Source organism: Suillus plorans (genome assembly GCF_016647745.1).
Source record: "Suillus plorans strain S12 chromosome Unknown HD556scaffold_11, whole genome shotgun sequence".
Taxonomy (NCBI): Eukaryota; Fungi; Basidiomycota; class Agaricomycetes; order Boletales; family Suillaceae; genus Suillus; species Suillus plorans.
In genome coordinates, this window is record NW_024537395.1 from 1 (window position 1) to 15,064 (window position 15,064).

Here is a 15,064-nt window from a genome sequence, read left to right on the forward strand (position 1 = left end):
ATCGCGTTCCTTGGACTTCAAGTTGACATATTCATGAGCGTGTTTCTTGTGTTGCTCACCATGTCGTGGAGGGAATTCTGTTAAATCAGTGACGAATCAGGGCTATCTAAAACAAGACCATCGTACTGTCATATTCCATTGCGCCCTTCGTTCGTAGTTCTGACTGCGGAATGTGACAGCGTGAACAGAATCCTTCCTTTTTACTGTGGCTGTCAAATCCGCAAACCTTACACATTGCTTAATGATCACAGCATACTGTAACCAGAATTACACGAACACGACGACCTGAAATGCAGTTGAATAAGATTTAAACTCGACGACATCATTTGGCTTGCCACTGGGATACTTCTGTGTCTTGAGCATGACTCCTTCGTCATAGAGACGGAGCAAATCATCAACGTAGTTCTTCATAAATAACTGAAGCTGATTGGCATCCAACTCCTTCGAGCCTGGATTAATACCATAAAAAATTAAGTTTCGGGGGCGATACCTGTTGGTGAAATGAACAAGGACCCATCAAGGATGTTGAAGTCAAAGACTTACCGCATATGCGTTGGCAGGTTTCCAATGCAGCTGTACATTATACCAGAGCTGTGGGACCTGGAATTGCTACTGCGCTGGTAGTTAAACCTGAAATCAAGTCAATAGTCTGACAATGCACGAGTTTGTGTCTCACCCATCAAGGCAAAGTGTAATCCCTATTCGCAGCTCATCTGCATCCTCGAGTGCAGGGCTATTATTACAGAAAAGACTCCCATCTGCTGCTCGTAATGTCTTCCATACCTCACCATCTCGTATGGACGACCGTTTGCCAGGGATAGCTTGACATGAACGCTAAGAATCAAGATGTGCTTCGATGCCATCTTGGGACAGAAGTCGAAGAATTCCGTTAGAAAATGGGTTTTAAGGACAGCGCAGTCTCGCCTTCGCACTCGTCTTTGTGCGTGTAGACCCTGAAGATTGTGTTGGAATATCTTTCTAACGAGTCTCTTGGAAAAGTGGTTCACTGCAGTGTGTACAGAGAGAATCAGGCGGCGAGTCAGGGGAGAAGATCGTCATGCAGACAGTACGCATAGGATGGACCTGAAAATAATCAGAGAGTGCTAAATGATTGAAGGCCGTTCTCAATGTCTGTGCTGGCTTATCTTCGACAGTGAAAGCTCCGAGTCCATAAAAGATAGATCTTGAAACCTTGAGAACAAGGTTTGCTGCACGGTGGGGTAGATGGGAGCGTAGATTAAGCCATGCGACGAGGAGAAGGATTATCATTATCTTCCAAAACCAATGTGGAGTTGTGTTATCCAGAACGACATCTGGAGGTAGCGGGGTCTCTGGTAGTAGGGATGAAGGTTCTTCATAGGTTGGCTGAACTATCAGAGGGGAAACATCGGTAGAATGAGTTGGTTGCATATCAGCCTGAGGGGGAAAAGGTAATTGAGTATCGGATGATGCTTCAGCTGTGTTGTAAAGACTTGCATGGCGGAGGAGCTAGCCATGTTTTTATCAAGCAAGACATTCAAACATGAACTGTGACGTGTAGAGATTTCTTTGACACTCGCATCGCCATCTTTATCATCAGACACCTCAGCAAGAGTAAACATTGAGTGGAAGGGGTCATTGCATGATCGTGACCAACCCCAGAAAATAATCCGTCGTCGAGTTGGAAATTGTAATCATCCACAAACAGTTCCTCGACATCTTGTTGCATATCGATGTCCTGTGGCATGGGAGAACCGTCAGGTTGAACAAAATCATCATCTAAGGCATCAGTGACTACATCAGTATCCATCCTACTCGGTGGTATCAAAGAGTTTACCAGAAGCTCACCACCGTCCGTCACAGAGTTACTCGGGGCTTGTCCAGGCATAGGGAGGCTTGAATTGTCTGCACTGGGACCAGGTGCGCAATCACTGAGATATATGAGATGGGAACATGTTTGCTCGATGGCTTGGGTAGGGCTCAGAGTAGCCATGACAGTAGAGGGATCATCGACTGAAAACACATTAATACTAACTATATGATCATAGAGTGAGCAACTCGTACCTTTAATGATTGTTTTACCGGTGGCCTGGCTCAATGGTTGAACTTCATAGGTGTTGTTGATATGCTTTCGAGCGGCCGCTATCTCTTCGAAAGAGACGATCTCATTATCGTCGTCTTCATCGTCATCACTGCCCATCTTCCTGTGGAGACTAGACACAAGAGTAAGACCTCAGTCGTAAGATAACGGACTCTATTGATAAGTACCTAGACACAAGAGTCAGACTACGTAGTGTCGTCAGTCTATGTATCGTACAAAGAAATGGAAAGACATACCCTCAGTCGTAAGATAACGGACTGAGGAAAGAGGGAAAGGTGAAAATGAACCATTATATACTAGATTGAATTCCTGGAATTCCTATCCTATACTCCGCTAGGACGTATCGCGTTGTCACGTGCGTTTCATACGCTAACACTTCCTGCTCTTCTTGACTCTAGCAACTTTACGATGCTTCCTCTCTAGCCATGCAGGTATCTTTTTGCCTTGATTTCCGCAGTCCTTTACACATGATGTACAGATACAATGCACAAGGCGCTTATCAGCATCCTCTGGAAAGCGGACCTGATTCAGTACCAAAAACTCTGAAGTTCGCTCTAAGTACTCACCTTATTTGCCTTGTGCACCCCTGTGCTCTGCTTCGAGCCTTGTGGCATAAAATTGCTGCAAATCGTGAGTTATTGAATGAATGTTGGATAAAAACCCTTCGGAACACGCGGCTAGGGACTTAGAACTGTCTCGGCAAGAAACTGGGTCAACGATGACATATTGAGGTTGTTCTACTTATATGTGCATGGTGTTGCCCTCATTGGACCAAGGCCATGGCTATGTGAGAGGCCCAGTGAGTTGCACAGATTGGTCACCGATATTGAACTGAGATGAACATGGGTACTCGGACATACACTGAGGGAGTACAAGCAGCGCCGGACGAGGTCTGGGAAGGTGGTCTTGCATGACCTGTACAGCGTGGTAGGTTCTGAACATACACGTGGTGTTTGTACACATATTGAAAGTCTGTCTACAGCCACCTTGCCACATGGCATTCACTTTCACCCAGAACGCAGTGATTGGCATCATAGCCATTGAGTGCGGTGCAGTATTTGCTGTCACGGGGAAGATATCACGTGATGGTTCAAAATTTGGTTCAATTTCAACTTCCGCTTCATACGTTCTCTTCCCATTCTATACTTCCTTTGTTACACATCTTCTCACATCACATTGTCGTAGCTCCATACGGGGGCATAGAGCCGTCGCTCTGACATCATGTGAGAAGTGACATTCGTGTCTAGCTCCTTTATGGGCGCATATGGCTGTCGTCGACAGTCGCACGACGTGTCTGTTCTATTCGCGTCACTCTTGCACGCGTCCCATCTCCTGTCCTGTTCGCATCACTCCTGCACGCGTCCCATCTCCTCGCCGTAGCTCCTTGCAGGAGTTCTGAGCTGTCGCTCTGGCATGGCATGATGGGCGACTCTCGCACTTAGCGCCTTTATGGGTGCCTGGCTGTCGTCGACGGTCGCGCGATGAGTCTGTGCTGTTCGCATCACCATTCGACGCGTCACCTCTCCTTGCTACGTCTGTCCCATTCGCGTCACTCTTGCACGCGTCCCATCTCCTCTCTTTTCTGTCTTGTTCGCGTCACTCGTGCACGCGTCCCATCTCCTTTATTTTCCTGTCCTGTTCGCGTCACTCTTACACGCGTCCCATCTCCTTGCCGTAGCTCTTTACGGTAGTTCTGAGCTGTCGCTCTGGCATGGCATGTTGGGGCGACTCTCGCACTTAGCGCCTTTATGGGTGCCTGGCTGTCGTCGACGGTCGCGCGATGAGTCTGTGCTGTTCGCATCACCATTCGACGCGTTTCATATTGTCCGGCTCTCGCCGGAGGTTGTGCAATATGTTAGTTGGTTTATTTTTGTGCGGCCCTTATGCATATCCCACACTCCATCTCCTTCCCGTTGCTTTTCGCGTGGGCTTCGAGTTGTCGCCCTAGTTGGGTGTGATAGCGGGCTCATCTGTCCAACTCCCTGTTGCTTCAGTTCAATGTCAATTTAGCAACAATTGATAGATATACTGACACTGTTAGGTTATTAAGAACGTCGGGTCATGGAATTTCTGTGCAGCAATGTCAGATAATAAAAGGCAACACAAAGAAGGGTCGGAGGCTACTCTGAGCATTACCCCCACATAATCAACCTTCAAGACGCTTATCATCTCCTGAAGCTTTCTGTGAAGGATATCTGCTTATTATCCGAGTTTGAGGATCTGAGTGGGCATTGGTTTCATTGAGGTTTACTTACAGTTTTCGTGTTTCCTCTCTAGGTCATCCAACAGGTCTGGATGATATTGGCCTATATGAGTCGCTCAGGTGTTGCGAGGCAAGATACGAGCTAATTTGAGAGAGACGGTACAGACGAAAATGAACAGGAGGATCTCAACTCATTTTTGATTGTTCCGTAGTATTTACTTATACTACTTGCTTTCCGACAAACTCGGATGACGTTAAAATCCGCTGCCTATCGTGCACGGATCATATCAACTGATATTGTCGTCAACTCGTACCTCGCGCAACAACATCAATCTACATGATGGAGCATTATAATCACAAACGAGCTGGTCTTGGGCTTGAAGTAATTGGTGACACTCGTTTTGGTACTATTTATTGGGCAGCACTATCAATAAAATGTGGATTGCCAGCATTTCAGGCTGTCCTTGAAGATACTGATCTTGGAATTGATATGGCGGTGAGTGTTGTCTTCGTTATAGACTCACAACATAGTGCAGTGTTTCACAATGTTCCAGCGTATAAACAGGCCAATCCAATCGCGATAGATCTCATCCTGAATAATCGGCAAAGCAAGGACAACATAGTTACATGTGCATCAAAACCTCCCCCTGATATGTCGAAGCGAGCAGCTCTTGGCATTCAAAAGATTTTGCAGCGGAAATATGGTAATGTTCACGACACAGCCAAATATACTGACCCAAAAGCTGAGATGCAACGTCGAAACTCCGCACTCGCACATCTGGGTCTGGCTGAAGCACTTCATAATCAGTTCGAGGCTTATTTCCGTGCTTAGTATTCATTCAATCGCAAGATGCGCTCCAATCAGACCCCACGTGATTACTGGCGAGCACTGTTGAAGTCAGGGGATGAACTTGCTGATGTACTTCCAGTGAGTATAAAGTTTCCGTCGTTTTCTAAAATTTCTAACTATATCTGCCAGATTATCGCAATTAAAATGTTCCCTCAAACCAGATTGACAGGACACTACTTCGTGCGCGCTATTCTCAATGTCGAACTCACTTATCTCACTCGATTTTAACCAGATGTTCAGGATCTTTTTGTTGTTAATGTTTTGTATGTTTCTGAATCGATTCGTAGTAATATTAAAGTGTAGCTATATATGACAAAACGCGAAATATGATGCATATACAAAAAGCTTAAGCTACAGTGCAAAGCTATATATCCGCTGTGTCGATAGAATTTGAAACATGGGTAAGACTAGAGATTCAATAGAGATGTTGATGTTACAGGTAAATGCATATATATATACTAACTACTTCAAAAGTCCAGCTTTTAACAATCTCAACCGTCTTTCCTGCCTGTTCCTTTGACGCCTTTCCTGCTCCTCCTTGTCATCTCTGGCGGGGGGTTCTACAATCACGACCTCATCATCCTCATCCGCGACCCTCTCCTTTCTTGTGCCAGCCCTCTTGGGGGCGGGTTCCACAATCTCTACCTCGTCGTCATCTCTAGCCCTCTTCTTGGCTGGGATCTTTGATGACGTCCTGTTAACCCTCTCATCCCATGCCTTCAAGATGGCCTTATCTCTCAACGATGCCTTCTTTATGGCTTCATCTCTCTCCTCATCTCTCTCCCTCCTGTATCTTTCTCTGAATCTTTCCTCTGGAGTCTTCAACGTGTCGATTGGACTCTCGGACCGCGTGTCCACTGGAATGTCGGGCTGCGTGTCTACCGGACTGTCGCGACGCATCGTCTTCATCTTCCTAGGCCCTCTTCTGTTGGTGGGCGCCGTCATCCTTCCGACCCTCCTGACTTTTGGTGGTGCGCCATCGATAGGCTGCTTTGGTTTGGTCGGGGGTTGGGGTCGCGTCATTGTGAGTTATTATAAGAGACAAGGATTGTAAGTCACAAAATAATGTGATAGTTGTAGGATGAAGACGAAGACAAGCGTATTTGAAGTGAACTAGATACTGTGGACTGTGGTGACTCTATTGAATCGTGAAGCGGTCCACCTGGTTAATTGAGCGAATCTCTCAGAGGCACTTAGATGATCACTCATACATACATATATTAGATATATTTACACATCGTAAACACATTTGATCTACTTTCACCCCAAGTTTGAAATGGTAAGCGTCTGGTTTGCAACAGATGATCGCTGTACTGATCGCCTAACTACCATTCACGATTCAAATGTCAAGTTTGCTGATTGATGCCCAATCAAAATCGACAAGAATGAGGTAGATACGCGTAGATAGATGTCTAACCACAAATTGAGGTAGATATAAATCTAAGAATTTCGAGAAAGCAAAACCCTAATTTTGTGCAAAACGCAAAGAATATTGGCAAAGGAAGAAAATGCAAATATTGTCAGACTGCGATCGCGTAGTTTGCAACTGCGCAACGAACTTTCGGCAAACTTTGCACATGCACACTAGGTCAATGTGCACCTGGTAGCGACCATGCTGATATTAGTGTGTTTCGCCTCCCCCCTGGTGGTTCTCAAGAATATGCTGACAATTTACGCCACCTCGTCCCATCCCCTAGTCAACGACAATTGGAGATGCGCAGGACAGAGACCAGTATCACGAAGCCACCTCTTATTCTTAGACTCAACCCTTCACGTTGCCTTGGAGTTCCCAACTGTACGACCACGGATATTATGCATCTAGCTGGTAACCTCAGTGACCTCCTCATTTCTCTTTGGCGTGGAACGATAGATTGTGCCGCTACAGATGATGTAACTACATGGGATTGGGCAGTACTCCATGACGCGGAAGCTTGGAGTGCACATGGGGAGTTGGTTGCACAAGCGGGTCCGTTTCTTCCTGGTTCTTTTGATCGCAGAAAAACTCAACACAAGTTAGTTATAAAACTTAGGAATTCCAACTGTAAACCGTTAGTCTCGCTCCTGGCCTTTTTGGAACACTCACTTTTTCAGATCCCTCTGCACAAGCGCCAGGCATTTCTGGACACCAAGTGACTAGTACGGATGGCTTGTGTGCTATTCCTGCAAATGATACCGGCGAGATGTCCTTATCGTATGGTGCTAGTCGTGCTTCCACCTTGGGAGCACTTGCGAAACAAACACGCGAGAGCGCCGATTCTCAACGCTTTGTATGTCGATGCAAGCGGGCCCAAGAGTGTGGAACCTGAACAAGTGGTATGTGTTCATATTCAAACACACACAAGTCTCACTATTGTTTTAAAGATCCGTCCTGATGACGACCCTCTGCACACTCCCAATGACTAACATACACTTCCCCCCGACAACGAACCTCTGCACACTCCAACAACAAACTTTGAGGACTATCGCTGAGGATTATCGCGACTATGGGACGGACTATTGAGAATTTTAGCATATGGCCGCACTTTGTAACTTTGAGGACTTACTGGAGTCACCAGACTTTGACGACTTTAAGCACGTAGTTGTACCTTCACTTAATATGAGGGAATATACCTACTATTATTGGACTTCCAAGACCGAACTTTGAGGACTTGCCACCCACGACTTTGAGGACACTTTGAGGACTTACCACGAGACTTTGAGAAATTACAACGACTTTAAGGACACTTTGAGGAATTACCACGACTTTAAGGACACTATGAGGACTTACCACGACTTCAAGGACGCTTTGAGGAATTACCACGACTATGAGGACACTTTGAATACTATGACGACTTCAAAGACACTTTGAGGACTTACCACGACTTCAAGGACGCTTTGAGGATTTACCACGACTTTAAGGACTTACTAGACTTACTTGACTTTGGCGATTTTAACCACATAGTCGTACTTTCACTTGATATGACTCTGAGCACAATTTTTGGACTATACCTAATATTAATGGACTTCCAAGACCGATGACTATATTCACACTGATTATTTACCAAGTGTCTGACCGCTCTGAATGTATTATGACTTTGAGGACACGGTCACACTTCCAAGACTCACCACATTCACACTTTCCTTACTAAGCTTATGAAGATCAACTTCTCCTGTAAAACACATCCTTCAAATCGATGATATTGTCAAAAGTCCACTGTTGGTTGAAGCCAACAATTGTGCAAGTGTCTCCTTACCTAATGCGTGTGGCCGATTCAAATCCATTTATTTGACCCCGCCGCTCGTCCTTCTTTCCTCTTAACTTCTTTCGCCCCATCTTGAATTTGCAAAGCTCGTAACATTACGAGCTAATAGCATATCATAACCAACCCCACGCTTAGTTTTATCTTAAATAAGTGAATTCCTCGTTGATATACAATGCCACAGCACGACCAACCGGACAAGAAGCCAAGGCTTCAGCACGCCGATCTTTCCGAATCTAATCTTACCGAACAGGAAAAGCAACGCGAACGTCAAAGACGATGGCTCGCCAACGAGAAGCGCGATCCTGCTCGGGCGCAAGAGATCAAGGAAAGGAACGCGGCCAACAAACGTGCATGGAGAAAGCGAAAGAAGGAGGAAAAGGAGAAGGCCGACCAAACAGGCAACGCAGGCCCCGCCGAAGGACAAGGTCCTGCGAAGAAACAGCGTGTTTCCTCTCCCGAAACACATGCTGAGGCGGGACCGTCCAACTCAGCCCCAGACGATATCCCTATCAACCCAATCCTCCTCAACCAGGAGGAAACCCTTCCTCAGGCGGGACCTTCTAACTCAGGCCCGGACCATATCCCTATCGACCCACTTCTCCTCAACCAGGAGATTGCCGCGCCTACTCCCACTCTCCCTCTAATGCGCGATGCTGAGGTGATGACGGATGCGCCGGAACCTTTCGTCAATCTGCCCGTCGAAATCATCCCTGTACCTTCTTCGCCTACCTTCTCTACCCTTACCAATCTCGACTCTCGCGACCGGGCGACTCCCATTATCGGCACTCAAGTACACGAAAAATCAGACACCATCGACTGGTCTGATGGATCCACGACGGTACTACCGTGCATCATGAGGGATGGCGTCAATATATGCCAAGAAGACGCCGACACAGTGGCTTTCTTTGCTTCTCTCCCGGAATCGCTTCCAGAGACCTCTAAAAACGTCGTGCATTTACATTACAAGGACTGGCGCACAAAGAGCCGACAGTTGTGCGACGAGATCTCTGCGGCGATTCGGGTAAACAAAGCCGTCGTCATTCGGAACATAAGCACACCCGAACCTGCAACGTTGGATCTAGACTACCTCGAAGATCGCGGGATGTCAGACTTAATGCACGTCGTCATACATGGTATGATTATTTTAATTTTGTATACTCATCACACGATCTAACCTTGTTACAACAGACGCTGAACAACGTACCAAGGATTTCACGTTTCCCCACCAGCATGCAACTCTCGAAGAGTTCGTGAACAACATACACGATCCTAACAAGATCCAGTGTATTCTAGACGTTGGATACGGACAAGGTGGTCTCCCGTCAGCTCTAAGGTTCGTACCCATATCATTATTCTAATCCATCACACTACTAAGTTAGCTGACCCGTCCATTATTAGCACTCTCGACAGCGGTATCGTCAACGGATGGAATCAAACTACCGTTGACTGCCCCGTCGGTGAAAAGGTCCACCCGGATAACTTCACCGTACACTCGTGGGCGTTGATTCATAGCCCCGCGTTTTGGACACATCCGCACCACGACTCGGATGGTAGCCTGACATTCGTGCAAGTCGAAACAGGCGAAAAAAAATGGGGCCTGTGGCGACACGTTCACGAGGACATGCTCACACGGACCCACCTCTCCGAAATAGCCCCCGAACTCACGGATCTCTATCAAAACCGCAAGAAAATACAGGAGACTTGGCACGGAGAAATTGTCACTCTCTTACCCGGTGACATGCTGTGAGTACATTGTTATTTTATAAGGATTTTTACTCATAATTACTAGTATACAACCTCCAGGCCAATTCCACGCGGTTTATACACCAGTAACTTCGTTTGCCACCGGAGGGCATTTCTACAACTACGAAACCATGCATCTAACGGAACTTTCTCGATACATAGACCACAAGCAAGGAAGGACCCTCACTAACCAAGTCCACGAGCATTCTCTGGAAACTTTTCAGCGAATGGTCATTAACTTACCGCGCATATCGCGTCGTATTAGTGAGTCTATTTCTACTTGTACAACGTTGGACACTTTTGACATAATTTTTCAGAGCTATACAGCAGGCCTTTGATTGCTCTTTGCATCATGGTCTTAGATTGCAACAAATATGTTGCCGCCGGCACTGAAAAGCCGAAGTTCAAGACGAACACCACAAAGCCGGCGCATGATATCGCCAACGCGATCATAAAGAACTTCTGGAAGGACCTCAAGAACGCAACTAGCGTGTATCGCAAGAAGCAGATACATGGCAGCAATAGCCAGACGCATCCGGGTGAACCCATTAGTAGAGATGAACTGCTGAATTGCTTGAAGCGCTTCACTGCGCTGTAGTGTAGTTACTATATATTTACTTAAAATTGGATTTGACATGCTGTATGAATAGACTGTACAATACATTCTTATTAGGTGGGATGTGCAGGTATGACCGAGAAGTTAAACAATCGTGAATGTAACGCTATATTATAACTCTTCAATTCTTTTGCGAGTCACATTTGTGTTTGATACATCATGGAATTTATCTTGATCCTATTAGTAAATCTATAAGTTATGTTGGACGAAGAAATAGATGGAGCCGAAGTGAAATAATCGATACTGTCCGCACAGTGTCCTCAAAGTGTCCTCAAAGTGTCCGCAAAGTTTATAGTCACCCAAGTGTCTTCAAAGTGTCCTCAAAGTAGCATAGTCATCAAAGTGTCCGCAAAGTCGTATAGTCCGCAAAGTGTCCGCAGTGTCCTCAAAGTAGTATAGTCCGCAAAGTGCCGGCAAAGTGTCGGCAAAGTGTACTCAAAGTAGCATAGTCATCAAAGTGTCCGCAAAGTCGTATAGTCACCAAAGTATCAGTGAAGTGTCCGCGAAGTGTAGGCAAAGTGTCCTCAAAGTAGCACAGTCATCAGTGTCCGCAAAGTCGTATAAGTACTCACCAAAGTGTCCGCAAAGTTTCCACTGTAGTAATATCCAGATGCATTCTGGGGCAGCCTATCAGCAGAGAAGAACTACTGACTTGTTCGAAGCGCTTCACCACTCTGTAGTATTTTTTACTAGATATATTACATATATTGGATTTTTCATGCTGTATGAATGCATGAATACCAACTACGGAATTGTCCAATATATTTTTAGTCGTGATACTCGTCAAATTCTAGTTAAACAAGTGTGAATGCAGCGCCAGATTATAAAGGTTCAACGTTTTTGCGAGTCACACTCGTATTATTACGCATTTGAATTGATTAGGATTCTACTAATAAATCTGTGATTTAAGTGTGCACGAAGAAATACATAGAGCTGAAGTGAAATAATTGATACTCAAAATGAGTCCTCAAAGTCAAACCGGGTCATCAAAGTGTCCTCCAAGTTCAACGACGTCCTCAAAGTCAAACCGGGTCCTCAAAGTCAAGGTACGTCTTCAAAGTCTCACGACGTCCTCAAATCGTTGTTTGAATCTATGAAAAATCCAGACAAGATACAATTGCACTATGATAATTCAGTGCACATTGTATAAATTTACGATAGTCTTGTCACGTGAACATTATCACGTGAAAATTATCACGTGATGGTTCAAAATGTGGTTCAATTTCAACTTCCGCTTCATACGTTCTCTTCCCATTCTACTTCCTTTGTTACACATCTTCTCACATCACATTGTCGTAGCTCCTAACGGGGGCAAAGAGCCGTCGCTCTGACACCATGTGAGAAGTGACATTCGTGTCTAGCGCCTTTATGGGCGCATATGGCTGTCGTCGACAGTCGCATGACGTGTCTGTTCTGTTTGCGTCACTCTTGCACGCGTCCCATCTCCTCGCCGTAGCTCCTTACGGGAGTTTTGAGCTGTCGCTCTGGCATGGCATGATGGGCGACTCTCGCACTTAGCGCCTTTATGGGTGCCTGGCTGTCGTCGACGGTCGTGCGATGAATCTGTTCGGTTCGTATCACTATTCGACGCATCACCTCTCCTTGCTGTGTCTGTCCCATTCGCGTCACTCTTGCACGCATCCCATCTCCTTTCTTTTCCTGTCCTGTTCGCGTCACTCTTACACGCGTCCCATCTCCTTGCCGTAGCTCCTTACGGGAGTTTTGAGCTGTCGCTCTGGCATGGCATGTTGGGCGACTCTCGCACTTAGCGCCTGTATGGGTGCCTGACTGTCGTCGACGGTCGCGCGATTAGTCTGTTCTGTTTATATCACTATTCGACCCATCAGCACATCTCCTTGCTGTGTCTGCCACGTTCGCGTCACTCTTTCACGCGTCCAATCTCCTTGCTGTTTCTGTCCTGTTCGCGTCGCTCTTGCACGCGTCCAATCTCCTAGCTGTTTCTGTCCTGTTCGCGTAACTCTTGCACGCGTCCCATCTCCGTGCCGTAGTTCCTTACGTGGGTTTTGAGCTGTCGCTCTGGCATCGCACGATGGGTGACTCTCGCGCTTAGCGCCTTTATAGGCGTCTGGCTGTCGTCGACGGTCGCGCGATGTGTCTGTGCTGTTTGTATCAATATCTACTATATCTTCTTCAACATGTTATCAAAGCAATTGTAAGTAGTCTTGAAAATATTCCTGCGGACGCCTAGCAGAATTGAGTTATCACTCTGGAGATGAGCATTTCAACAAACACAATTAAGTGATCTGAGAGGACAGGGGAAGAATTGAACGTATGATTGTGTATCTATATCCCATGACAGAGCTGTTCCATGAATTCGAAAATAAACTTCCTCAAGTAGTTACAAGACAATGAACCGACTTTGGTGAATTGTAGACTCACCCACGATACACCTCATACATTCATTAAACATAGTATTTATAAGCAATGAAGCAGTTGATTCACCATATGTACATGGAATACTGATTGATATGTGGAGACATGCACCATCAACATAGTCACCACCTGTGATGTTCTGGCATATGGCCGCCACTATTACACATTACTGTGACTTCCTCGAGGTTTCACAAATATTCACGTATTTATCACACAAATTGCTTGATGCTTGGAAAAAATCATTTGTTGTATGTGGATATTGGAGTGCTAATGCATTTGTGCTCACAATGGCGGCCAAGCTAACAAGTAAAATAATGAATATCCACATGTTGCACAATGTACATGATTGTGAACGTGACTGCTCAAATTTGTGGGTGGCATAATGCACAATACTGATTCTGGACTGGCTCCTGTGGATATTTGTGCATGGGAGAATACAATAGAGGGATTTCGGAATGGCCATGGTGGATATTTATTACTCTCGAGCACTATTAAAACAATCTCGCAAATTATTAATATATCATTCCCGGTCCAAACCAACAACAGGTACATGTATAATTAAGCTCTGATATTCAAGTGAACCAATTGCCTCATTGAGGCTCTTGAGCTCTCACATAACGGGTTTGAAATGAGAATATCGAATTAATGGGAAAGGAAAGTCATTGTATTGAGTTGTTTATAGAATATATGAACTAAACCACACATGCGTCCAAATTTTCAATTTTGTGTATTGAGATACAGGGAATGACAGGATGAAAAGGATCATCTAAGAGCATAATGTACATATGATGGATAGTTGGGTACGTATGATAGGTGTGCTACTAGTATATAATTTTACTAGCTAATTAGTCCCTAAGTCGTCAGGTATCAATCAGACACCGTCAAATCTATCACCTCTGGCTTTTTTTTGGCTTTGGCCTTTCTGCGCATATTTCCAAGACCAGATGGCTTTATGATTCTCAGCATCATCTGAGGCCGAGGGGAGTACAGAAGGAATTCAACGAGAGTTGTGACACGCAGGTTTCCCTCTAGGTTTTCTATTGCATGTCTTAATCGTGGAACCTAAAAATCAATTAATATAACCTTCCAATGAAAACAACGAATAAATCTCACGCAATCCCAAATGTCTCCCTCTTCGGGGGTATCCCCGACAATCTCCATCTTCAAAAATTTAGTCAAGAAATCCTTGTATTCCTGTCCTGGCTGGTCTTTAGCGGAGGACATGATCGTCTGGATTATGCGGTACGGTAGGAATATCTTTCTGAATTGACTCCTGTATTGCGCCGATGGAACTCCCAGACAATATCGAGCTCGCTCGGTTTCAATATACATGGAACTGTAAATGAATGTCATAAGATATCAAGCGAGTTCAAGATAAAGGCGACTTACCCATCAGGGTCAGCAAGGTTGATGTCGTAACTCTGTATGGGTTCAATACAAATAAAGTCAGGCTCGTGTCCTTCGACACAAATCATACCAGCCCCGTTGATATCGCGAGACCCGAGTTCAAAATGACCGTCTAGTTCTGGAAGAAGAACCATGTCTTGCCACCAGTCGAAAAAAGCAAAGTCCTGTAGTAAGTACACGGTGTCTTTCTGTCCACCGCTTTTCCGCTTGACAGGGAAGTACTTATGTTCCGGTACTAATGTACCGGACGGTGGAAGATAAGGCTTCCCATGGTCAGGAACTTCAGTAGTACTGTTGCTATCTATGGTGAGTATTTCGTCCGGAAAGGACACCTCGTATGCTGTCGGTTTCCTTCTTCCTTTGCGATCAGCTGGCATCCTGGCTTGTCTTGGTATTGAACAAGTGAGTAAAAAAGACGAGGGTTGTGTGGTTGAAAGCTGAGATGATTTATTGGCTGGTAGGGGAATTTCTTTGAGCAAGCCAAGGTGTGAGATGCAGGACAAGAAAACTTGACCGTTTTTATATCTAT

The 15,064-nt window shown here is 45.5% G+C and overlaps 7 protein-coding genes across 7 annotated transcripts; 3 read left to right on the plus strand and 4 right to left on the minus strand.

Moving 5' to 3' along the window:
• Positions 1 to 330: 330 nt before the first annotated feature.
• Positions 331 to 492, minus strand: HD556DRAFT_1206396 (uncharacterized protein; the record flags this gene model as incomplete). The annotated part of the gene is made up of 1 exon (XM_041296481.1): positions 331 to 492. A coding segment is annotated over one exon (162 nt), but the record flags the coding sequence as incomplete, so codon positions are not given.
• Positions 493 to 4,620: 4,128 nt separating this feature from the next.
• HD556DRAFT_1305449 (uncharacterized protein) lies at positions 4,621 to 5,115 on the plus strand (the record flags this gene model as incomplete). Its single annotated transcript, XM_041299781.1, has 2 exons — positions 4,621 to 4,779; positions 4,849 to 5,115. 2 exons carry the CDS (start codon positions 4,621 to 4,623, stop codon positions 5,113 to 5,115), a joined length of 426 nt encoding a protein of 141 aa, XP_041163595.1.
• A 480-nt stretch (positions 5,116 to 5,595) lies between these two features.
• HD556DRAFT_1305450 (uncharacterized protein) lies at positions 5,596 to 6,156 on the minus strand (the record flags this gene model as incomplete). Its single annotated transcript, XM_041299782.1, has 1 exon — positions 5,596 to 6,156. The coding sequence occupies one exon, from the start codon at positions 6,154 to 6,156 to the stop codon at positions 5,596 to 5,598; it is 561 nt and encodes a 186-aa protein (XP_041163596.1).
• Positions 6,157 to 6,735: 579 nt separating this feature from the next.
• Positions 6,736 to 7,068, plus strand: HD556DRAFT_1207678 (uncharacterized protein; the record flags this gene model as incomplete). The annotated part of the gene is made up of 1 exon (XM_041296499.1): positions 6,736 to 7,068. A coding segment is annotated over one exon (333 nt), but the record flags the coding sequence as incomplete, so codon positions are not given.
• A 1,479-nt stretch (positions 7,069 to 8,547) lies between these two features.
• On the plus strand, positions 8,548 to 10,716 carry HD556DRAFT_1305452 (uncharacterized protein; the record flags this gene model as incomplete). The annotated part of the gene is made up of 5 exons (XM_041299783.1): positions 8,548 to 9,508; positions 9,564 to 9,708; positions 9,774 to 10,118; positions 10,165 to 10,382; positions 10,436 to 10,716. 5 exons carry the CDS (start codon positions 8,548 to 8,550, stop codon positions 10,714 to 10,716), a joined length of 1,950 nt encoding a protein of 649 aa, XP_041163598.1.
• Positions 10,717 to 12,156: 1,440 nt separating this feature from the next.
• HD556DRAFT_1305453 (uncharacterized protein) lies at positions 12,157 to 13,165 on the minus strand (the record flags this gene model as incomplete). The annotated part of the gene is made up of 3 exons (XM_041299784.1): positions 12,157 to 12,522; positions 12,567 to 12,871; positions 13,135 to 13,165. The coding sequence occupies 3 exons, from the start codon at positions 13,163 to 13,165 to the stop codon at positions 12,157 to 12,159; spliced, it is 702 nt and encodes a 233-aa protein (XP_041163599.1).
• An 830-nt stretch (positions 13,166 to 13,995) lies between these two features.
• On the minus strand, positions 13,996 to 14,912 carry HD556DRAFT_1305454 (uncharacterized protein; the record flags this gene model as incomplete). Its single annotated transcript, XM_041299785.1, has 3 exons — positions 13,996 to 14,190; positions 14,242 to 14,464; positions 14,518 to 14,912. The coding sequence occupies 3 exons, from the start codon at positions 14,910 to 14,912 to the stop codon at positions 13,996 to 13,998; spliced, it is 813 nt and encodes a 270-aa protein (XP_041163600.1).
• Positions 14,913 to 15,064: the final 152 nt, after the last annotated feature.